Source organism: Chenopodium album, chromosome 8, assembly GCF_948465745.1.
Source record: "Chenopodium album chromosome 8, dcCheAlbu1.1, whole genome shotgun sequence".
Classification (NCBI taxonomy): Eukaryota; Viridiplantae; Streptophyta; class Magnoliopsida; order Caryophyllales; family Amaranthaceae; genus Chenopodium; species Chenopodium album.
The window spans coordinates 47,570,073-47,596,473 of NC_137841.1; the positions used below are offsets into that span (position 1 = coordinate 47,570,073).

The following is a 26,401-nucleotide window of genomic DNA, read 5'->3' on the forward strand; positions in this document are numbered from 1 at the left end:
CAACCACAAAGTTTGATAAAGATTGAGACTTTACCACAAAGGAGAGATCACAGAGAACTCAAAGAAGAGAAAAACTCTTATAATTTCAATATTCAAAACAAGTCTAAGTTTTTACACCATAAAGTAACTCCTTTTATAGGGAGGTACTAGTACATGAAATAAAACCCTAAACCTCATTAAATCTAAACCGTACAAAATGAAAGGCTAGGATTAATTACAAGATAATAACTAAATAAATACAACCTAAGTCACATCCCACATACGAGAAAAATCATTTAAATAATTCAAATCAAGCTCAAATATTTTCCGATCTTGATCAAGTCAACAATAGTTAATATGTCCCAAAAGTAGGGTCCATTCTCTCGCATTAGTCCCAGTTGGGAGGAGCCTCCTTGATCAGACCACATCCTAATTTTTGTAGGGGGTCTTCAATTAATGGGCAATAATCAAAGAAAAGTGTCGTATTAGATGGTGGATTTTCGTCGGCCAAACAATAGAGGTGGCGGCGCCTTGCACTTGACTATAGAGAGAAGTTGGTGGTTATGGGTATTGATGATTACCGCAGCAAAAAGTGGAAGAAACAAAAGTGGAGATGGTGTGCGATGAACCGGCGATGATGTGAAGATGATGAAGATGATATGACGGTGAGAATAATATGATGATGAAATTATTGTGAGTATAATTTGAAGGAAGAAGCAAACCCACAATTTCTGGGTTTGATTTATACGAACAGTGACAAAGGGCATTTTCTCATTGACTAAACTCAGCTGAACTGAATTGAGCTAAACTGAACTGAACTGAACTGAAATGAGCTGAACTGAACTGAACTGAACTGAACTAAACTGAACTGAACTGAACTGAACTGTGCTAAACTGAAATGAATATTTTATAAGAGAAGGAAATTAGGAGCTGAGCTGAACTGAACTTAACTAAGCTGAACTGAACTGAACTGAACTTAACTGAATTGAGCTAAACTGAACTGAACTGAACTGAATTGAACTAAATTTCAACGTAAGAGAATAGGCCCAAAGTGGTTTTTTTTTTGTTTTTTTTTTTTAAATTTGGTTGAAAAACCACTTTGATATGAAAAGAAGAACAAAGATCTATTTTTAAGAAATTTTTGTGAGTTTTTGAGTGCAAGAAAAAATAAAGATATGATCTTGGATCAAGATCTAAGCTAAAATAATCAACACAAAGTAAGATTATCTAGCCAAATAACTTGGTTCACTAGTCACATAGTCTAGAGAAACAAGGGTTTCAATCTAATCAACCACAAAGTTTGATAAAGATTGAGATTTTACCACAAAGGAGAGATCACAAAGAATTCAAAGAAGAGAAAAACTCTTATAATTTCAATATTCAAAACAAGTCAAAGTTTTTACATCATAAAGTAACTCCTTTTATAGGGAGGCACTAGTACTTGAAATAAAACCCTAAACCTCATTAAATCTAAACGAGACAAAATGAAATCTAGGATTAATTACAAGATAATAACTAATAAATATAACCTAAGTCACATCCCAAATACGAGGAAAATCATTTAAATAATTCAAATCAAGCTCAAATATTTTCTGATCTTGTTCAAGTCAGCAGTAGTCAATATGGCCCAAAAGTAGTGTCCATGCTCTCGCATTATTCCTAGTTGGGAGGAGCCTCCTAGATCAGACCACATCCTCCTGGCGACGACGATTAGCTACGGCGCATCACTCCCAAACCTCTTAACGAGGACGTGTCACCCTTTTTGAGGGCGAATTGCCGCATCGGGAATAGGAGCTCCCAAATCCTCCTCGGCATCGACAAATGGAGGGGTATCCATGCTATAAACGGATAAAGCTCCCTATTATCTTATTTCCTAAAAACTAGGACTAAGCTAAACATGTTCTAGACCCATTTCAGCAGCATAACGCCTACAAAATGGCAAAGAACATACACAAAAATCGAATACCACCCATGCTTGGGGGCTACGATACCTGTAGTAAAACTCAGTACGCGGGGGCTTTTAACACCCCCTAAAGCCATCCTATACTAGTTTAAACTAAAGCGTTTAATAGATTATATTCCTAAATCTCGAAGAACCAATTATTTTTAGGCGAATAATAATAACAAAAACATACTTATAATCTACCAAACAATTTTGAGGTTCGAACATAGCTAAAACAAGCTAAGAGTATACTTCGCACCATTTTTCGAATTCAAAATTTTCAAAACATGATTTATGAAAGTAATACTAGTTCTAATACTATAATTTACTTCATAATCAACAATTTTAACCAACACGAGCAAGCAAAACAACACAAATTAGACTAAAATCGAAGAAAAAAATGCAAAAATGCACTAGAACAAAGAAAAGCTCATACAAGGTTCAACACTTAACCATTTTTTATGAAATTTGTTTCAAAATGCTCGCCAAACATAGCATAATAACATGGAACAAACAATTTCAAGAAAAAGAAATGAATCAAAAACCCCCAAATTCGAATTTTAGGGTTTACGGTTCGAAAATCACCCTAATTCAGCAAAAAAATGACTAAAAAGTAGTAAATACTTACGTTGGATTGTGGTAAATATGAATTAGGGATGAAATCTACTTGTTTTAGCTTCAAAAATGAAAGAAATCCGAACTGTTCAGAGAGAGAAAGAAGCGAAAATGGTGAAGGACGGAGAACGAGTGTAAAATGAAAAATTGCGCTCAGCGATTTTCCTTTTGCTGATTTAAATTTCGCGTGCAACTCAATAAGTTGCACGTGACAGACCAGCGCAACTCAGAATGATGCGCGCGCCTGGCCAGCACGACCCACTAAGTTGCGCGCAGATAATGTTCACTTGAAAGACCGTTTTGTGAATTTCAATTCGTTTGATTAATTTTAACGGTTTTTGCTCGTTATTAGATGTAATGACTCGCAAATTATAAAGATTTCTTTTAATTGCTTTGCATTTTGTAGTTTTTTTTAAAATTTTTTGCATCATCCTCAATGCACACCGTGGTTTGTGCCCTCCCTAAGCATACGTTTTGAACGTTTTTCGTACGAGTGTCTTAAGACATTTCGTTGTGGTGTGTTACGTAAAAGCTCCCATAGACAAGTTTTTTATTTTACTGTACTGACTTTATAAATGTCCGGTCTTTTCTTCCCTTTTAACGTCCAAAGAAAAAATGATGGCGTTATCATATAGCATAAAAATGCATGGCGTAGGTGTCGCGTAAAATTTAACTTCTTCCCAACTTTCATGAGATCTGCCTCTCGTAACTGAAAGGTAGAATTACTTTACTTCAGGTGTTAGCTTACGAGTCGACAGACACGCCGAACCATTCGAGAACAAACACTTCTTTATTGAAAGCAAATACGGTAATTAGTGAGATTACTGGCTTACCAGACAGTTATAGGGTGTCGTCCACCCCTGTATAAAGAGCGACAAGCGAATTGTTGCATCTATGTAGGCACGTGCCCTTAGTCTTGAGCGACGTGTACTCATATCGTGGACAAAACTACTGTGTGGGGTGCCGATTTTATTCTCTCTCACTGGATTTGGATATATGCCTCTGATGAGCATCATTTATGGCGCTAAAAAGAATAAGATTTAGATCCTTTTTCTATATTTTATTTCTATATTTTCATATAATTTTCTTAGTTTTCCTTGGTTTTCCATTTTAATAACTGATTTTGGGTTTTGATTAGTTTTTATTAGTTTTTCATGATTTTAGTCCTTAATTCATAGTTTTAGTTTTATTTCTTTTATTTTTTCTTTATTTATTTCCATTTTATTTATTTTATTTTATTTGTCTCCTATTTCTCCCTCATGTTCGGTTGTTCGTGTAGGTGATTGCCCGGGACAAGACTCGATTTAAATTGTCATATTCGGAGTTCCGATATTCAAGCTTGATGTCCAAACCACTCCTTTAATTGCAATCACCAACAACAACAACAACTACTACTACTACTCAACAAGCTACGCCACCACATCACAAATTCAACGCAGCAGCATAGGTAGTCGCGGACGCGGGTCTTCATGATGATGAAGTGCATGCTATTTCCCCTTTTGTTCATGATGATGAAGTGCATGCTCAAGTTGATGTTAATGGTATATTTCAATATTCTTCATTATTTTCCATGCCTTCTTTTGATTTGCTTCATTCCCTTAATGATAAATCTCAAGTGTTTGATTGTGCCCCCACTCCCCAATGTGATGTATATGCTCATGATCTTAATTTTGATTCTTTCAATCTTGGTTGTAATTCTTCATCATCTCTTGTTGAGCCTCAACCTTCTACACCTTTTGAATCTCTTGTTGATATATTTGAGTCTCAAATTAGGCACATTGATCTTGATAATGAGCTTGGGCCTAGTAAGGAGATGAATCTTTATTATATGAGAGGTCAATTAGAGATAATGAAAAAGAATCTAAAGCGAATTGATGAGGAAAAGAGAAGTGGAGAAGAGTTAGAAATCCAATTGTCATCCTTGATGCTTATTTGTGAAAAATCTCAATTTAATTAGTGTGTTGAGGATGATGATGATGATTTTGAGCAACAAAGAAAGTGTGAGGATCCCATTCGTGAGCATTTGAGTGATGGTGAAGGAGTTGAGAATGAAGAGAGTATTGATTTTGAAATTCCTAACCCTCTTTCTCATCTTGATGAGTCTCAAGTGCATGATTGTGATCTTTTTATCCATGAGTATTTGGATTAATTTGAGATTATGTCCAATGTGTTTATTGAGTGTCAAATGAAAACTCATAGCCTTTTGAGTGAGTTCATTAAGAATGCTTCATGGGAGAGAAATGAGTTTAAAATGAATTTGCTTCCATTTATGCATGGATTTGAGACTTTAGGCTTCAAGGAAGTTGAGGGAGTTGTTGTTCATGGTTGTAGTGAACGGGATTATTTAGTTCTTCTTGGAAGTTGGATGTTTGAGGGAGACGATGATCATCATTTGTGAGACCATAGCCCCTATTCCCTCCTCTCATGTCCCTTTTTCAAGCAATTTCAACCACATCCCCTACACTCCTATATTCCTCTCTTCCTTTGTTGATGAGCCTATTGAGGACCCCCTTGTCTATGATGATTTTCATATCCCTCATTTGTCTTCTATTGAGGAAAAGGGTGATGTTTCCACCTTTAGACACCTACTTTGGCCTCTTGTCCCGAAAGGAAGTGCGATGATGTTACAAAAATTCGTTCTTCATGTTAGATCAAAGTTTAAATGTTTATGGACTATGACAATAATTATGAAGTAATTTAAAACCCATATTTGATACCAAGTTAACTAAGAGCCTTGTCCAATTACTAATTAGGCCAAAAACATAATCATACATGTTTAAACATGATTAATAACGGACCCAAATGCGTCAAATGTAATGATTGGATCCAATGGAACCTACATTGTTTAAAACAGAGCCAAACAGATACAACAACTATCAAATTCCCGTGAAAGGCCTATATGGATGGATAGCCCTTTCAAAGAGCTTTCCAACGGTATATTATAAGCCCAATTCCAAGCCAAAACGAAGAAGTTATGTTCAAAACACTAAATAGGGCCCTAAAACCGACACCCTTGCACTCCAACGGCCATAATTTTTGATCCATAACATATTATTACCTAGTTCCAACGGCATTAGAAATTATACAGTCATTGCGTTCCAATGATATCTTACACGCCCTAATCCGACTCCACAATCAAAAGTTATGGAAGTTTTAAAATGCGTTTTCGTATAAGGCAAACCATAAACCAGCACAACTCAATCAGTTGCGAGCGCCTTGCGCGCGCGACTCATTAAGATGCACGCGGCGCCCAGCGCAACTCATTGAGTTGCACGCGCCCCCTGACGTTGCGGCTCTAAAACCCTAAACCTAGATTCCTACGCCTATAAATAGGGGTCTTTGTTCAGCATTACGAGGACCGAAAAATTCAGAATTAAAACCCTAGTATTCTCAAAACCCTTATCTCTCAACTTCTCTTACTATCATACTACTTTTTTTTCTCTCTTCCCAAATACTTTCCAACCCTAATTGAATTCATTGAATTCCTTGGAGGTACAATGATGAAAGAAATTTCATAAAAACATTAAACGGAGATTTAACATGAAAGAAGAACGGTTAGTTTCCTAAGCACTTAGATTAATCACTTTTCCTTTATTGTTTAAATAACATTAATTGAATAAATAGTGTTGTTTGATCACATTAAACAATATTTTAATTAATTAATTCACATAATATTCTCTTTTTAATCAAGAATAGAATTTGATAATTAATTGTTGTTTTATCACTTAAGACAAGGACAATATGGTTTATTAATTGTTTTTTTACGAATATTATATTGATTAAATAAGAATAACGACTTTTTCAATGTAATTCCTACGTGATTAATGCTTGTAAATAAAATCAACTAACTTAGTCTTATGTATCACGTTGCAAATATTGTTTGGTAATGAAATTATGAAAAAGGAAGAGCTAGTAGAGGTCGTACTAGGGCTAGAATAGCGATTCCCCCCTAAAAGGAACATTATTTTAGTACCCTCGCTCCCGAACTCATTTTTGGTTTATGTAGACCAATTTGGGCATGGGTTAACTTATGATTCGTGTTAATTATTCAATGAACTCCACATGGAAGAAAGGCATGAACAAGGTTTATGAGTTTTCCTAAAACTCATTGGCGACTCCTACTTGTTTCTTACAAAAAATCGTGATGAGAGTATCATTTCTAATTCAAGGTCTCCCAAACATTCAGGAATTCAAATCCTACTACACCCTAACAAGTGTAATGTCCTAGGCTTTTAAGCGGCCATGGGCATCTAAGGAAGGACCCCCTACGATGGGATCACCCTCCTTACACCACCAAAAAATATTTAACTGAGGAGGGTTTGCCTTTTTCTTTTTCTTTCCATTCTTTTGTTCCCCCTTCTTTTTCTTCTTGTTATTTTCTTATTTTTCCTTTTGATCCCCTTTCTTCTTTCTTTTGGCATCTCCCTTCTCACTTGCGTGCAACAATCTTATTGCACGTTCTTATCCCTTCACTTGCCTACTTGTTATCATATGAAATGTGTAGTAGTGTATTTGACAAGCTCTTGTGATCGTTGCAATATTATTTTACTAGAGCGGTCAAGCTTGGGCCTTAAGCAATCCATTCTCGGGAAGTAACCAGTGTTTTATTGCTTACACTTTCTTTTCTTGTTAGAATAGATTTTCACTCATGGAAATGTTTGTGTGCCTTTTACTAGGTACATGACTTGATAGGTTCGTCATTAGAAGTTTGCATCTCTTAATAGGATGTCATCAATATGTTTATTCTTAAACGTGCCTATTTTCGTGTTCATAACTTTTTTAGTTTTAATTGGTCAACCTTGATTTTAGAGTATAATTTATTTACCTCTTCTATGGTTTAAAAAGAAAATCCCGAGAACTTTACTTGGGATGATTGCCTCACAAAAAAAAAAGAAAAAAAGAGAGAGAGAGAAATAGAATGAAAAAAAAAAAGAAATGTCGTTCTTTAAAAAATTAAAAAAAAACATAAAAAAATAATAAAAAAAAAAAACTTTACATGCGGCAGTGGAGCTGGCAGCATGGGGCTTGGCGTTTGACTCAAATTGAAACCCGAACTCCTACACACAAAACCGAGAAAGGATTGGGACAAAGAAAAAGAATAAAATAAAATTAAATTAAATAAAGGAAGAAATAAAACAAAACCAAGACAAATAAAATAAAATAAATAAAAAAGAAATAAATAAAATAAAATAGAAAATAAGAGACATAAAACTAAACTAAAAATAATTAAAACTACGCAAGCAAATAAAATAAAATAAAATACGAAAATAGACTAAAACTAATAAAATAAAGAAAATAAACTAAAACACTCCAAAATTACCAAATAAACAAGAAACTTTATTAAAGAGAAAACAAGAGAATAAAAGGAAAATAAGGGAAAATAAACACGGAAAAGACTCTAAAACTACTCCTTAGGAGTGACATAAATGTCACTCATCAAATTCCCCCAAGCTAAACCTTTACTCGTCCTCGAGCAAAGCTAAGGCAAAAGAGAACAAGATGGAATTATTTAAAACAAAAATAGAAACAAAGAGAAAGAAAGTACACTAACTCACAGTCGTAGGAATCACGGATGCATTTAGCGTATGCATCAAGCCCTTTAAACTTCTATGTCGCCAAAGAGGACGAGTAAGCTCTCTTGAGGGTTTCCTAAGAGGTTTAACCCACAACTCTTGGCAACACATAACATTCAAGGCAAAGGTGAAATCAAGAAAACTCGAGTTTTGATATTTCAAACCAAACACAAACAATGGGCTAAATGCACAAGAATACAATCCTTTCTAGACATTAAAGGTAGCCAAGCAAAATAATAGCTAAGGTTGATGCACACATAAAGCATGCAAAGGGTAGAGAACTTAGAGGGACTTACACTCCTCCTTATCTCCACCCAAACTCCCACATCCTCACTAGTTTTGCCTCCACTTTTAAGGTGATATTTCGAGATTCCTCGAAGGAATCGGAAGAAATAATCAATGAAAAACATTTAGGCTACCCGACATCTTGGCATTGATAGCTCGCTCAATAGGCTTGGCTTGATTACCCTCCATCGGTAGTAACTAAACCTTACTAAGGTCAAAAGGTCTTAAAAGGGTTGAAACGTTTAGGCCAGGGTAAAGGGTGTGGAAATAAATTTGGAAATTGGTGGTAAACTTAGAAGTGAAGCAAGGTTGATCATTCCTCAATTCAAACTCAATAAACTACCAACTTTCAAATCAAAAATTCTAGCAACTCCTCCCCCAAGCTTATTCTTTTTCAACCAAACAACAAATATTTTTGTATTTTCTCAATATTTTCTTCTTTCTCTTTTTTTTTTCATTTCTTTTTATTCTTTGCTCTCGCCTCTTTTAACTTTGAGCGGCTTTTTCTTTCATTTCCTTTATTTTCTTCTCATTTACTCAAACCATTCATCATAAAAAATATAAACACAAGTACCAAAATTTGAGTTTTTCACTTCTTTTTCTCACTTTCATTAACCAAAAATACAAATCAAGTCCCAAGAATGCTTCACAAAAACTAATAAAGGTGAAAATAAAGCAAAGGTCCATTGGTTTGTAATGTGGTTATGCCAAAGAAGGGAAAATGGCTCAAATTGGGTTACTAAATGAGCAAATGCAAAAGAAAAATAAAAGAATAGAAAATAATAAAACAAAACAAAAATCCTAATTGACTTTGTCTTCCCCTAGGTTGGTTCGGTCTCAATCTTGGGTAGATTAAGCCAAATTCTCGATATAAGCTAGCAATGCCAAGGATCCAAACGCCACACATGCAAGAAATGCAGAAGGCTAGAACAATATAGACACATCCTCACAAAAATGACGGTAGTGGAGTAGCAAAAATCACCTTTAAAGCTTCAACTAGCTAGAGAGCGACAACCATCTTACCACAAACCAAGTGAGCTAAGGTCTCATAGCCCTTAAGTTCTACTACCTTGGCAATGTTATATGTGTGAACCAACCTCGACATTCAAGTGCATGAAAACCTCTAACAACTAGCAAAGAGGGTATTCTAGGTGCTAAAGCCCAATTATGTCCAAGTTTAAAACAAAACATTTTGAAACTTGCCTTGAATGCCATGGAAAGACACTATACATACAAATATTCACAAAAACAACAATACTCAAGAATGCATATACAATTGTGCAAGATGAAAGCATGATCAATCAAAGCTACAAATACCAAAAGTCAACTCAATAAGGCGCTCATGGCCATCCAAACATAGAAAACCAATCTCAATAATAGACTTTGGCAAGTATGAGAGAAATAAATCAAGCAATCATGAGACTATGGATTAAGAAACCACCAAGAGATATAGATAACCCCCCCCCCCCCAAGCTAGCGAATAGATACTCCCCCAAGCTAGAATGGAGCATTGTCCTCAATGCTCAAAATAAAGGCACAAAGGGTGGGTGGGAGAGGAAGAAAGAAAATACATTCACACAACAATTCATAATTCATTCAATCCAAATGCAAATAAGAAAGAAAATCCAAGATGAGGGAAGAAGGAAAGAGTAAACCAAATGTGAGGTGGGTGTTGAAACCCGCAATTGAGCACATTGTCCACAATTTCATCTAATTCCTCGTCTTTGTTGCTTTTCCAAATGCAAGCAATCATTGGTGTGCTTCTTCTCAAGGAGCTCAATCCAAAATCCTTGCACATGAGTATATGCATCGAGTACCTATACACATAGACAAGAGAGTAAATAAAAATGAGAAACACAAAAGAAAGAAAAAGAAAGCAATAAAACACGGGTTACTTCCTTAGAAAGGCTTGCTTAACGTCCAAGCATGACCAATCTAGTAAATAACCCGACAAAGAACGCAAAAGCTTATCATATGCACCGGCAAACATATCAAGAAATAGAGCATACGCGATGCTCATATGACAAGCAAACAAAAAGTACAAGGAGACTTTATGCTTGAGAGAAGGGAGAAAAGAAAAAGTAAAAGAATCAAAAGAAAAATCAAGAAAATAAGAATAAAAAGTAGAAGAAGAAAAAGAAAAATCCTCACAAAAATCTTTTTGGTTGGCATTATAAATCTTTTCCTCATCAACAATGAAAGAGTTGGGGGCTTCGGAAGCATGAATAGGAAAAGGATCCCTAAGAGGTTCTTTGAGAAAAGAAGGGAGGAGCATAGGATAGTAGGAGATATGGTTGAACCTTTGGGAAAAAGGGGTAGCTAATCCCTCATCACAAGATCTCACATCACTAATGAGGGAATGAAAATCAATCATGGAATCCTCAAATGAAGAACCCTCATGTTCTACATCTCCCTCAAGCTCAAAAACTCCAAGGTAATCAACCTTATCCTCCTTTTCACCAAAATAAACAACCTTTCCTTCTACTATCTCAAAATCAAGAGTGAATGGGGGCAAATTTCTCTCAAACTCATCTCTTTCTAATGAAGCCTTATCAATGAACTCACTCATAAGGTTATGGGCTACCGTTTGTAACTCAAGAAATATTTGGGCCATAATCTCAAATGAGTCCAAATCATCATGGATAGATGAGTCAAAAGCTTGCTCATTGGAATCATCTAGGGGACTATGGGGTACACCTTTAGAATTCATGCAAAAATCGGATGCAATATGAGACAAAACATGCACTTCATCGTCATTAGAATGTACCTCATTGCATTAAGCTATAGAGGGAGGGGAGTTGAAATCATGCATTACATGGTCACTATGGGGAGCATCAAGCACATCATGGGAATTCATATTAGACAAATCATGAAAATTAGCATCAATATTAAAAGTATGAGAATCCCGAACATAAGTCTCATGATTGGCCCTCTCCCAATCATAATTATCCCTAGCTAACCATGAATAGAAATCCCAAGCTTCATCCGAAGACATGTCTTGAAATTTACCATTTAACATATTATCAAATACTCCTCTAAAATTCTCATTTAATCCCAAATTAATGATTTCACAATAATCACCCTTGGTTAAACCTTTAACACCATCTAGGAAATCCTCAAGTCTATTGAAATACACCCAAAACAGTTCATTATCAAATTGAGGAATAGAAATATAAGCCATTTTTTCTCAAATAAAGAAACACAAATAAAAACCAACAAATCAAAAGAAAATTATAAACAATGGACTAGTCTCAATAAGATAACACAATGGTAATGGAAGCCGAACAATATCAATCATCAAATCAATAAGCATCAACATAATTAATAAGCAAAGAAGAAAAATAAAAGCAAATAAGCAAAATAAAAAACAAAGGTAAAGAGAAAGAGTAAGAGATTGCTCATTAATTGAAGATGAAGGTCTACAAAGGATTGAACAAGCTCCTTCTTCAAGATCCAAAGTCATTAATGAAGAAAACCACACTTTCTCTCTCTACCAATGAAGACTAATCCTAACCTAACCTACAACTAATTAGAGAGAAGAATAGATAGTTATTGAATATGTATCTCCCTAAATTGGGTATTTATACAAACTTAATAAAACTAGGAAAAATAGAAAAAGAAAAGAAAAGAAAATAAACTAAAACACTCCAAAATTACCAAATAAACAAGAAACTTTATTAAAGAGAAAACAAGAGAATGAAAGGAAAATAAGGGAAAATAAACACGGAAAAGACTCTAAAACTACTCCTTAGGAGTGACATAAATGTCACTCATCAGATACTGGTCACTAAAATGACCGGTATCCAGATTTTGATCCGTTTGATCATTTTTTCAACGGTTTTTGCTCGTTATTAGACGTAATGGCGCACAAATTATCAAAATCTTTTAAATTGCTTTGCATTTTGTAGTTTGTTTTCTTCTTTGCTAGTTTTTTGCATCATCTTGCTTGCACACCATGCTTTGTGCCTTCCCTTAGCATACGTTTTGAACGTTTTTTATAAGACTGCGTTAAGACGTTCCGTGGTGGTGCTTTACGTAAAATCACCCATAAGCAGGTTTGTCATTTTACTGTACTAACGTTACAAATGTTCGGGTGTTGCGTAAAATTTCACTTCAGCCCAAGCTTTGCGAGATCTACCTCTTGGAACTAAAGGGTAGGGAATTACTGTAGGCGTTAGCTCACGAGTCAATAGGCGCGCCGAACCATCAGGAACAAGCACTTCTTGAATGGTAGCAAATACGGTAGTTAGTGCGCTTAATAACTTACCGGACAGTTGGAGTGTCCGACCACCCCCTGTATAAAGAAGCGACGAGACGATGTCGCGCCTATGCAGTCACGTGCCCCCAGTCCTGAGACACGTGTACTCATCTTGTGGACAAAACTGCTGAGAGAGTTGTTGACTTTCTTCCCTCTCACTGGATTTGGATATATGCCTCCAGTCTTGAGACATGTATTTCTCTCTTGTGGACATCCGGCTCGAATACCGGACCATTTCGGCTTAAATACCGAAAATCCCTTTTCATCTTTTTTACTTTGTTAAAGTCAAGCTAAAGTTTCAATGACATATCGAAGGACTTTAGACCAACAATGACACAATTGAGAAGAAATCATCCCCTTTTATCCTTTTAAAACCAATATCTTCTCATGAATTAACATCATCTAGAACACCTTTACTTGTAAAAGCGTTTTACAATTGCAAAGGATCACTCTAGATTCTTTAGTACGTTAAGACTAGGAAAGAATTTTTCTAGCCTTAATAGCTACTTGTTTCAAACACTTAGCGAACCAAGGATCGTTTCGACATCCTTAATATTTCTGAAAGATTCTCTATTCTTAGGGAACTTCACAGAATGAGTCTCAGATTTATTTCCTTGACTACTTTGATCATCGTCTATTGTAGACTCGATCAAAATGGGGGCTAACTGTAGACACCTACTTTAAGCCTCTTGTCCCGAAAGGAAGTGCGATGATGTTACAAAATCCGTTCTTCATGTTAGATCAAAGTTGAAATGTTTATGGACTATGAAAATAATAATGAAGTAAGTTGAAACCCATATTTGAGACCAATTTATCTTAGAGTCTTGTCCGATTACTAATTATGCCTAAAACATGTTCATACATGTTTAAACTTGATTAATAACGGACCCAAATGCGTCAAATGCAATGATTGGATCCAATAGAACCTACATTGTTGAAAACAGAGCCAAACAGATAAACCAACCATCAAATTCCCATGCATAGCATATACGAATGGATATCCCTTTCAAAGAGCTTTCCAACATATATTATAAGCTCAATTTCGAGCCAAAACAAAGAAGTTATGATCCTTACACTAAACCGGGTCCCCTAAAACTGAAACCCTTGCATCCAACGGCCATAACTTTTGATCCATAACATATTATTGCCTAATTTAAACAAAATTAGAAAGTATACATTCATAAAGTTCCAATGATATCTCACACGCCTTAATCCGACTCCGCAATCAATAGTTATGGAAGTTTTAAAAACGCGTTTTCGTATAAGGCAAACCCTAAACCAGCGAACTCAATTAATTGCGCGCGCCTTGCACGCGCGACTCATTGTGATGCGCGCGGCACCCAGCACGACTCATAGAGTTGCGCGCGCCCCCTGAAGGCGCGGCTCTAAAACCCTAAACCTAGATCCCTACGCCTATAAATAGGGGTCTTCGTTCAGCATTATAAGGACCAAAAAATTCAGAATTAAAACCATAGTATTCTAAGTACCCTAATCTCTCAACTTCTCTTACTATCATATTACTTTTTCTTCTCTCTTCCCAAATACTTTCCAACCCTAATTGAATCCATTGAAGTCCTTGGAGGTACGAAGAAGAAAGAAAGTCCATAAAAACATTAAACAGAGATTTAACATAAAAGAAGAACGGTTAGTTTCCTGAGCACTTAGATAAATCACTTTTCCTTTATTGTTTAAATAACTTTAATTGAATAGATAGTGTTGTTTGATCACTTTAAAAAATCTTTTAATTAATTAATTCACATAGTATTCTTTTGTTAATCAAGAATAGAATTTGATAATTAATTGTTGTTTTATCACTTAAGACAAGACGAATATTGTTTATCTATTGTTCTTTCACGAATATTGATTAAATACAAATAAAGACTTTTGCAATGTAATTCCTACGTGATTAATGCTTGTCAATAAAATCAACTAACTTAGTCTTTAGGTATCACGTTGCATATATTGTTTGTTAATGAAATGGTGAAAAAGGAAGAGCTAGTAGAGGCCGTAATAGGGCTAGAATAGCGTTTTCTCCCTAAAAGGAACGTTATTTTAGTACCCTCGCTCCCGAACTCATTTTTGGTTTATGCAGACCAATTTGGGCATGGGTAAACTTATGATTCGTGCTAATTATTCAATGAACTCCACATGGATGAAAGGCATGAACGAGGTTTATGAGTTTTCCTAAAACTCATTGGCGACTACTACTTGTTTCTTACAAAAAAGTGTGATGAGAGTATCATTTCTAATTCAAGGTCTCCCAAACAGTCAGGAATTCGAATCCTACTACACCCTAACAAGTGTAAATTCCTAGGCTTTTAAACGGCCATGGGCATCTAAGGAACGACCCCCTACGATGGGATCACCCTCCTTAAACCACCAAACAATATTTTATTGAGGAGGATTTGCCTTTTTCTTTTTCTTTCCATTCTTTTGTTCCCCCTTCTTTTTCTTCTTGTTATTTTCTTCTTTATCCTTTTGATCCCCTTTCTTCTTTCTTTTGGCATCTCCCTTCTCACTTGCATGCAACAATCTTATTGCACGTTCTTATCCCTTCATTTGCCTACTTCTTATCATATGAAATGTGTAGTAGTGCATTTGACAAGCTCTTGTGATCGTTTCAATACTATTTTACTAGAGAGGTCAAGCTTGGACCTTAAGCAATCCTTTCTCGGGAAGTAACCAGTGTTTTATTGCTTACACTTTCTTTTCTTGATAGAATATATTTTCACTCATGGAAATGTTTGTCTGCCTTTTACTAGGTACATGACTTGATATACTTTGGTGCTTCGGTTTGAATAAAGAATCAAGGAAGATTGACTCCGATTTTGCTAGCATATGGAAAACATGATTCAATGATAGATGAACTTGGCTTTGAAAGGTTAATTTGGGTCATTTGTTGGTATTTACACCCACCTAAATCGGGTAATATCTTTCCTTGTTCTCTCTCTAGTGGTTGATGCCTTGTTGGACATGAGTTGGTATTGTTGGATTGATCTCTTTGTTTCCTCCTCCCGTGGAATATGTGATTTATGTTTGAGCATGTTGTCTCATTCAAGCTTGGGGGAGGGTATTCTATCATGATTGGTGGAATTTTAATTCATATATGCCATGTACATTTGTATACGCATTTCCATGTTCTTTATTTTGAAAAACTCTAAAAAAGAATTTTGTTTCTATCAAGGCAAATTTGTAATGTATCTATGTTTTGTTCTTGCTTTGGACATAATACTCTTGGACTTGTATATTTGAATGCTTTTCTTCTTAAATGGTAACGGTGTGCACGGTTTGAGAGTACGCTTGGTTGATTCTAGGATAAAGCATGCTAAGATAGTCGGTTAGAACTAGTGGGACCATGAAACTGGATTCTACTTGTTTGTGGCATGATGGTAATTGCTTCCTATAGTCTAATTGACACCAATAGTAAGTTTTTGCTACATCCATGTGAAGTTCATTATTTTTCAAGCCTTCAACATATATTTGCATGAGTGGGATGAATCCTTGACTATTGCGGACCTAATTGGAATCTTGACTCATAATTCTTAAACTCGAGACCGAACCCTCTAGGGAGGACAAAGGCATCTTTTCGAGGTGGTAATTTTTCTTTTATAGGTTAATTTTCATTCTTTTTATTTCATTGGGTTTACATTTGCCTTCTTGCTAACCATTTGAGCCTTTTCCTTTCTTTTCAAGCCACATCTTTAGATCTTGAGCCTATTGTTTCATTTTCGTTTCCATTCTTGGTTTTTATGAAGCAATTGATCATTATTGTTGGAGTTTGTGGTGAAGGAGTTTGGATATTTGGTTCTCTTGAAAGCAAGTTTATGTTGTGATATTTGTGTGAATAATGACCAGTGATTAAAGAAAAAGCCGTCCAAAGTAAAACAAAAGGCAAGGACAATGCAAATGCAAAATTGTAAAAGCCGTCCTATGTTAAAGAGGCATGGACAATTGCTTTGAAAGAAATAAAAAAAAAGTGAAAATGAGAAAATTTCAAAAATATTTCAATGTAATTTCTTTTTCCTTTTCAAGCATTGAGGACAATGCTTCCTTTAAGCTTGGAGGAGAAGCGATTACGCTTTTTATATATATGATTGTGGTTATAGCTTTGAATAAACTTCGGGGAGTTAGTTTGTTTTTGTTTAGCAATTGCTTGGTTATGAAGAGAAGGTTTGATCACCCTTTGCTTCACTAATTAGGATTACCGCCAAATTCTAAATTCTAAGCCTACCCTCAACCTTTTTTGCCCTTACGTTACAACCATTGGGAAAATCCTTTTGACCTAGAGGTTGAGTCACATATCGAGGGAGGGCATTATGAGTTAAAGCCTAAAGAAAGGGGATGCATTATCAAGACGTCGAGTAGCCCAAAATTATCTCTTTTTCCGATTCCTTCGTGGAACTTTTGAGATGCTCACTAGGGGAAGATATGAGACTAGTAGGGAGAACGCGGTAAGACCGTTTGGGATGAAAGTTGATTGCGATTACTAGTTTCTATGCTTAGCATATTTATGTTTCAATCAACCTCGGGTATCTTAAAACGTGCACTCCCTTACTTGTTTAGAAAGATTTGTATTTATTTATGCTTGTACATTAGGAAAAGTCCTTACATGAACATTTGTTTGCTTGTCATGTATTTTGGTTTCTTTTTCATGCTTTGCATTGTTTATATTATTATGAGAGTTATAGGTTAATCTCTTTGGAAACCTTTACGAGAGCATCACTCGTCCACTAGGGCGATATAGGGGTTTAAATGGCTTGTCTTTAGTTGCTAAAATTGACCGTGATTCCTACAAAAGTGAGTTAGTGTATATTCCCATGCTCTCTAGTTTTCTTGTTTATTTATTTGATTGAATAATGTCATAATTTTCCCTTGAGTTTAATTTTGTTTTGCTCGAGGACGAGCAAAAGTTTAGCTTGGGGGAATTTGATGAGCGTCATTTATGGCGCTCAAAAGAATAAGACTTAGGTCCTTTTTCTATATTTTCTATCTATATTTTCATATAATTTTCTTATTTTTCCTTGGTTTTCCATTTTAATAACTCATTTTTGGTTTTGATTAGTTTTTATTAGTTTTAGTCCTTAATTCATAGTTTTAGTTTTATTTCTTTTATTTTTACTTTATTTATTTCAATTTTATTTATTTTATTTTATTTGTCTCCTATTTGTCCCTCATGTTGGGTTGTTTGTGTAGGTGATTGCTCGGGACAAGACTCGATTTAAATTGTCATATTCGGAGTTCCGATATTCAAGCTTGATGTCCAAAACCACTCCTTTAATTGCAATGACCAACAACAATAACTACTACTACTCAGCAAGCTACGCCACCACATCATCAATTCAATGCAGTAGCATAGGTAGCCGCGGACGCGGGTCTTCAAGCCGCCGGCGCGAGTCTTCAAGCCGCCGGCGCGGGCTCGATTGCACCAAAACAGCAAAATTGACCAGGAACTAGCCGCGGGGCCCGGCTCCAGCACCTCGGGCGCGGCCACTTCGTGCCCTGTTTCACGCAGCTCCCCTGTTCTTTTCACATCACGCAACAGATCACATCACGCAACAAACACCCAAGTACCAGCCGCAATAACCACCACCTACGCACCTCTAGTAAGCCACCACACTCACCAAATTATGCGCAACACCAGCCGTAATAACAACCCGAATTCAGCCACCAACTTCCCACAACAGCAAACCCGCAATAACTCACCTCCAATCTGCAGCCCCGCAATTAACTCCTCTGGCAGCCCTTTCGCACTTCACCTATAATTGACCGTTGATGATTGATTAATTTATTGATCAAGAATTGTGATGCACATGATTTGGTGGAGTGAGAAGCAGGGGATAATTTCCCATTTTCATGAGCTTCGAATTATCGAAGTCACTGGACTTCGTTTTCCCCTTTTTAATTTTGTTTTGTTTTTCTTGTTTTTTTTTTGGTGTTAAATAGCGTCATCCAAAATGATCAAAACCACCCTCATTTAAAGCAAAATGTCGTTATTACCCTTATTAAACCCTAATTATTTTTCTAGTTTATTTTTTACCCTTTTATTTTTTACTGCCCCATCAAACACCACACCCACCACTTTCTTTCTAAACAACCACCAGAATCACACACTTAGTGACCACAATCAGCGGAAGGCGGCTGTAGGCGGCGGTGGTGTGGTGTTTTCATGGCTGGGAATTCGAAAAAAGAGGTTAGTTTTTTTTTTTTTCTTTTTTTTTTTTTTTAAATCTGTTCGCCGGCAACCGGCGTGTAAAACCGATTGGCCAACTGCGGTTACCGGCGATCGAAACCGGTTAACGGCACCGGCAAACCGGTTGACCACGCCGGTTGGGTACTAGCTACCACCGTGTTGGTTGTTATTATTTTTGTTTTTTTTAAAAAAAAAATTTCGAATTATTGTTACCGGCGATTGTGACCTTCGCCGTTAACCGGCGTGGAAAACCGGTTGACTGTCAGCGGCAAACGGCTACCATAACCGGTCAACGGCGGTGGTCATAGGTTCACAGGTCACCGGTAACAATGGCCAACCACCATTTATTTTCTTAATTTCGAGCTTTATTTAGATTGAATTTTTTTTTTTTTTTTGAAGAGGAAAGGAGAATTAGATTGCTAGATTAAAGATTACATCATCTTGTTCACTGCACTCAGGCAGTACCAAAATTGCATTGTGAGAAGCACTTAAAGGTTCCACAGTACCAAAAGATGCAAAGTCACTGCCTAAATCATTAATACAAACAAGTTTCCCTTGCCAAAAAAAGCCATTCACAACCTATTTAGATTGAATTGATCTAGGATAATTACATAGGAAATATATTGTTTTGGTTGTGAAACATACATTAAGTTACATTGCTAGTACATGGAGCTAGCTAGACATATAGATAGTCGTACTTCCTAGCTTCATTGCTGTGGATTTTCTTCATAGCTAGACATATACATTCAAGTTACATTGCTAGTACACCGCATTTCTTTCTGAACAAGATCGAATCCTTCTCCCACTCTTGGACCCACCCCCTCTAATGTCAAGGCAAGCAAGAAAATAAGAACAAAGGCTGCAATTGGCTTCATTCCTTGAAAACTTAGCTTTCCAACTCTAGCAAAAGAGGGTTTAATTTGATTAGGAAAAATAACTTAAGAGTATTAATTTGGTTAATTATGCTTATTATTATGTATTAAATTCTAATATTGTTATAACAATGGGCAGCCACCATTTTTTTTTTAAAAATTATTATTATTTTTTGACACAAGTTAAAATTATGATTATTATATTACATGTATATAGATGTAATTTTGTTGTAACTTTTGTTGATATATACTACATATCATAGTGGATTGTCATGAGAGCTTTGTTTTTTAGGGATAGGTTGAGTCAGTAATTTCTTACACCAAGTGTGGTTGTATGATTAGGCTTTTCACCTTGGCTTGAAACAAGTTTCCCTTGCCAAAAGAAGCCATTCACAAGCTATTGCAAGCCAAAACCCCTAAATAATGTTAGCAATGCAGTAGTACTAACTTATAATACTTGTATAGTTGTATTAAAGAAGATAGTAGTGACATCAAAACTCTGAAGAAAGAACTAATACTTGTATATACTACACTGAATTTCAGGAATCTTATTATAGTTATTTTACAAAATAATAATTTAAATTTAATATTATGATTGTTATTGTTTTTTTTCACAGTTATGATTATTATTATTATTATTGATTGTAAATATTTCGTTCATTTGGTTATGACGACAGTTGGGTAGGCTTAAAATGACATTTGATCGTATTGATGGCTCGGGTGAGAGACATACTAGGACTCGTGCAGTGACTGCTTCGCCTAGGAGACTGAGGTCATCAGCTCCTATAGCTGATGGAGCATGTGTTGATGATGAGGTTCAGGGACGTGAGGGTGAGGACAAGGAGGAGGAGGAGGAAGAGGAAGAGGAAGAGTGGGACGAGGATCAAATTAATGATTTGATTTACGATGATGAGAGTTTGAGATCTGTTCGACGCCGGGGAGGTAGGGGAGAGCAAGGCCAGACGTTGTCTGGAGTCACTTTGAAGAGAGGTGCTGATGGTAGATTTCAGAGTACTGGAGCTGGTACTTCCCGAACTCGTAAAATTCGTGTTATCCGAGCGTCGAATGATACTTCATGGCTTCTTCAAGCTCAAATGCCGGGTGGTCCCAAGGATGGTAGTCTCATTCCTAGTTACGCAGGTCAAATCGCCACGCAAATTTGGATGGGGCCGCAAAAAGATCGTGACGTGTTAAAGTATCAAGCTAGGACGCAATGGTGCTCAAATTTACATGAGATGCACAGTGCTATGGCCGATGATGTGCGTAGACGAGTTGATAGTACTGGTTTGAGTGGGCTAGTTAACATCATGCATCATCACATTGACTGGGCCCTGATTTCAGCGTTTGTAGAGCGCTGGCAGCCATACACAAATACTTTTCACTTCCCGTTCGGCGAGATGACTATTATGCTCCATGATGTACAGTACATACTTAGGTTACCTGTGGAGGGTGATGCTGTTGTAGAGCAAAGCGGTGTTGCGTCTTTGAAGGCTGACTTTTAGAATTTTTTAGGAATAGGAGCAGACAAACTTGTTGCCAAGCCAGCAGCCATTTGGAATAACGGGGGGGGGGGGGGGGGGTGTCAAGTCAGGCCATAAATGAGAGATGCCTAGCAGAGAGAGGTGATGCTGATATCCAGGTGCAGGGTTTCTTGTTGTTAGTTCTAGGAAGCACTATTTTTTTCGATAAGAGTTGTAGTCGTATTTCTCCTTCTTGCATCTTAGAGGTGAAGAAGAAGGATGTTCAGCTTTGCCATTATTCATGGGGTTCAGCTACCCTTGCTTATTTGTATCAGCAGTTAGGTGTTGCCTCACGGATAGGTTGCAAACAGATTGCTGGGTGTTTGACGTTGTTACAGTCTTGGATTTACGAGTATTTTCCTGCATTTCGACCTGTTCAGGGTTGTTTAGCCATAACATCGACTGATGCTCGAGCCGCCAGGTGGGACACACAGATTCAGGAAAGGGACTACCATCGTGTAGTTTCTTTTCGTAGACGCCTTGAGCAAATGACCGATCGAGAGGTATATTTTTTGGCTAAATATTTATTATAGATTTTATTTTTTGGATTTACAAGTTAATAATAATGATTTGTTTTTTTTTTTTTTTTATCTTTAATTGCTTGTAGGTTATTTGGAGGCCTTATAGTTTGAGTCCAGCTCATTCGGTCCTGAGAACTACTTATTTGGGTTGGATACAGTATCGAGACATTGTTGAGCCATACCACCCTGACAGAGTTGTACGACAGCTTAGGTTCGTTTAGGGGATCCCTCCTCCTTGTTTTACACCAGATTATGCGAGCCGACCGGCATATGAGACGCGGAATTACGCGGTTAGCTCTGCAAGTGCACCACAGCTTTGGGGGAGATTTAATGTCGGGACTTACTGTATACCCCTCTCAGACTATTTTCCATTGTTGGACGAGGAACCTACTTGTTCTACACGTACTCACATCAACTTCTTATGAGTCCTGATGCAGTGCTTGGCCCACCACCTCGACCCGACAGGACAAACGTAGATTTTGTAAGTTTATTTCACTATTTAATTTCTTATATTTAAGTTGATTTAATTAATTTTTTTAATTTAATTTCATTACCTTTATTCATTTAATAATGTTATTTAATTTGTCTTACACGATTTAATTTCATTTGTGTAGTGGGTGCAATTATTCATGTCTCCATTACGCAAGTTCATAGCTGAGCAAGGAGGCAACATCACCCCCACAGTGATCGAGGCGCAGGAAGCAATCAAGTTGTGGAATGACATGTTAGAAGCTTGATATATTTTTTTTAATTATTAGATTTGGTTATTAATTTGGATTTTTTTAAAAAAATTATTAGATTTGGAGTTAATAATTATTGGGACATCATTAGATTTGGACCTTTTTTTTGGTTTATAGATTTAGAAGTTAATAATTATTGGGAGATAATTAGATTTGGACCTTTTTTTAGCTTGATATATAGATTTGGATTTAATAATTGTTGGGACATAATTATTTTTGGATTTTTTTTAATTTATTATATTCAGGAGTTCATAATTACTGGGACATCATTAGATTTGCCCCTTTTTTTAAATTATTAGATTAGGTTGATAAATGAAAAAAATAATTCGATAGTGTCTTTTAAATTATTAAATTAAGAGTTCAATATTAACAATGCAATAAAATCTCCTATCAATCACATCATTGACTATTAGCTAGAGTGTTCAAAGTAGCGCGCCTATGTTGATATCGATCCTCCCAACCTGTAACGGTATCGTCACGTATATCGAACCAAGTAGTAGCAATAGGAGGAACTGGAAAATTATCTTCAAACTCCAATCGCACAAAATGCCACCCTAAAGACAGTATGCAAAACTCCCTATACGGACCAGTTGTTGTTGACGGAACAGTCCAAGGTAGCCCAGTGATGCATGGGAACACACCACGACCATCTATACCAACACCAAAACACATGACAGCGGCATTATAAAAGTTAGCAATCGGAAACAAGTCATCAAAAGCAACCATCCAATGATCTGTGCCGCATCTCCCTCCAGTCCATGTGATACGGTTGATTGCAACATCTAACTGTTCAACTCTATGCACTCGAGAATAAATGTCTCGATGATGACCAACCTCATTTGCAATCGATCGTCGAGCTAATATCCATTCATGCTGGTCACCTATGAAGAAATCTGCAACACATCCAAATCCACAGTTACCATCACCAAGCAGATCACTCCACTCTCGTAGAAATGGAAGCATGAAGGCTGGAACTTTATCCAAATATGCGAATTCCTCCAAGTTCAAATCATTCCCTACAATTGTGCACAAATTAGCCATAAATAATAATAATAATAATAATAATAATAATAATAATAATAATAATAATAATAATAATAATAATAATAATAATAATAACCTGAAGCTGTATAAATCGGTGCCGTACGACCACCCCTACGACCACCTCGACGGCCACGAGAACCCAAAATATGCTCAAATCTGCTACGATTATGACTAGTAGACGTAGACCATTGACCTATCGGTGGTCGACCCCTTGTTGTCTCGTTGACCTCTGGATCAGTAAAATAAGTCTGATCTCGGTGTAGCTCCTCAAATAGGACCCGGTTGATACCCCGCACAAAGCTTGGATCACGATCTAAGACCTCATCCACCAAAGACCTAAACAAGGCTGCATCCTGCTCCGACTCATCAGCAAAAACGGGAATGTCAACGCCCTCACCGATCACTAATGTCTTCCAAAATGGATGGACCTGATCCAAATACAATCCTGTCCCTACAAGAATTGTTGTCCACATGGTGCATGCACATGGGAGACCGTGCGTCGTCAGCAACGCACACCCACACCTATCCAACACATCATCAGATAACTCTCTCATCCTCTTCAACTCATCCTGTAAAATATCAAGACCTCAAAATGACATAAAGCCGTTAAGATGAAGCAAAGGCATGATGTTGTGTTGTGACCCCATTCGTCGTCTCGAGTCCTCTAAATGGTGACGAATCTCAATTAGCATACCCTCAATGTTGCTGTGCACACGACGGAAGATAGTGTCTAATGCTCCTGTAGAACTGTCGAACCATTGTTTAAGTACGGAATGTTGGCTCTCTACTTTACATGTGTTGACATTGCCGAAGTTTATCACCAAATTTGTCCAAACTCGTACAAATTTCTCCTTGTGGACCAACCATTGATCCTCGACGTATTTCACCAGTGGTGGGTTCGATGCTCCCCATGTCACTTTCATAGTTTGCAACTCTAACTCATACTCGGCAATAGTGGTCGAACACATTACTCTTCTCCATCTACCATTTTGAAATCTTTCGGCCATCAACATATCCTTCCCACACAAAATGTGCACCCTTCCCAATACATCCTTGTTAATGTGCCACCCGCATAATAAATGCGCACAATTTGGAAAGACCTCTTTCAAAGCCTTCATCAACCCCAACTCACAATCATTAACAAAAATATTCGGAGCCACCTCAAATCCAATGTACACCTGCAATTTCTCCAAAACCCACTTGTATCTTTCATAAGTTTCGCTCTTCAATATGGCATATCCGATCAAAAAGTTTTGATTTGTAGGCGTGACACCAACGAGCTCGAAGAATGGCATGTTATATCTGTTTGTCTTGTACGTAGAATCCATCCCAATGACATGTGGATACGTACGTAACATATTAGCCATCTCTGGGTGGGCCAAAAAAGCATGGGTGATGGCACGGGTATCTGGATCAACATTTATCCAAGTGACATACTTGTACTCATTTGCCAAGTGAACAAACTGATGCGCAACATCTTGACCTTCACAAGCATCTAGACGAGCACGAATTCTCACATTGTAGATATGTCTCTTGTTAGGGCTCTCATTCGGAAACTTCTCTTTCACGGCTGCCATAATGTGACGCGGCTTGGCTGCAGCAGAACTCATGTCAATAAGAAGCGTCTTTGCAGCTGGACTAGGACCACTAACCTGTCGGTGACCCTCTCGATATACCATGAGCGGATGGTTATGCATGCCTTTCAAGCCTTTTTTAGATTTAATTATCCATCCTTCCATGTCCCGCAAACATCGAGCCGAGATTTGAAACGTACATTTACAACCCTTGCTCTTCGTGTTCTTCCGTCTGGCATTTTCACGGTCCCGATTTTCCCCTCTGTTTCTCTCCCCCCGATCACATTTCATGTAATTAATTGGAAGCCCATTTCTTTGTTTCTTATACGATGAATTTGTCAAAAAGAACCCTAATGGAGTGGCAATTTCTCTAGCCCAATCAACAACTGCTTGATAGGTCGGGAAAACTTCTCTAGTCTGAAAATGCGGGCTATAATCAACACCATCACCGCCGTAATTTGATAATGACGCCTGATACAAATAAATAATTCTTTTAATTAATAATAACGAACAATATAACATTAATAATTATAATTATAATTATAATAATAATCTTAAATAGAATAATATTTATTTATATTATTCATACTAGTATAAAAGTTAATACAATAATATTAAGTTTTTTTTTTTTTTTAAAAAAAAAAAAAGGCACCGTCACCACACTCAACCGGAGCTGCAAACCGGTTGACCAACATGGGTTACCGGATTTTACCACCGGTTGACCACGACGGATAACCGGATTTCAGCACCGGTTGCCCACGGTAACCTGCGTGGAAAACCGGTGGACCAACACGGCCAACCGGTGTTCAAAACCGGTTAACAACTCCGGTCAACCGCCGCATAAAACCGATTCCCGGGGAGGTTGACCGGTTTCGTGCACCAGTTGACCGGTTTCTAATCAAGTTTTCCGGCAACATATATGTATACAACTAGATAATTTATAATTTATTCCAAATTCAGCATAATTTATAATCATATCAGTATACAACTAGCTAATTAAATAAATAATCGTACTTGTTCAAAAGCCGAGGGTTGAGATTGCGATTGGTTTTCCGACGAATCACCGTGATTATCATCCATTTCCGATAACTTTTCCGTTCGTGGTGGTGGTCAATCTATTAGTTGTGGTTGTCCGATGTAGGTAGTGACGCGGTAATTGTAGTCAATAAATTAAAGTTAGAATTTTTTTTTAAAACAATTGGGTAAATATTTATTAAGGGCAAGAAAGTCCATTTACTTAAAATGATGGAAGTTTGATAAAAAAACGTTGGAGGTATTTAGCAATCCA

The 26,401-nt window shown here is 36.8% G+C and overlaps 1 protein-coding gene across 1 annotated transcript; it reads right to left on the reverse strand.

Annotated features, from left to right (window-relative positions):
* Positions 1-22,894: 22,894 nt before the first annotated feature.
* Positions 22,895-26,193, reverse strand: LOC145643003 (uncharacterized). The gene is made up of 4 exons (XM_081694167.1): positions 26,128-26,193; positions 24,361-25,584; positions 23,616-24,108; positions 22,895-23,511 (listed from the first exon to the last, which is right to left on the reverse strand). Exons 1-4 carry the CDS (start codon positions 26,191-26,193, stop codon positions 22,895-22,897), a joined length of 2,400 nt encoding a protein of 799 aa, XP_081550293.1.
* Positions 26,194-26,401: the final 208 nt, after the last annotated feature.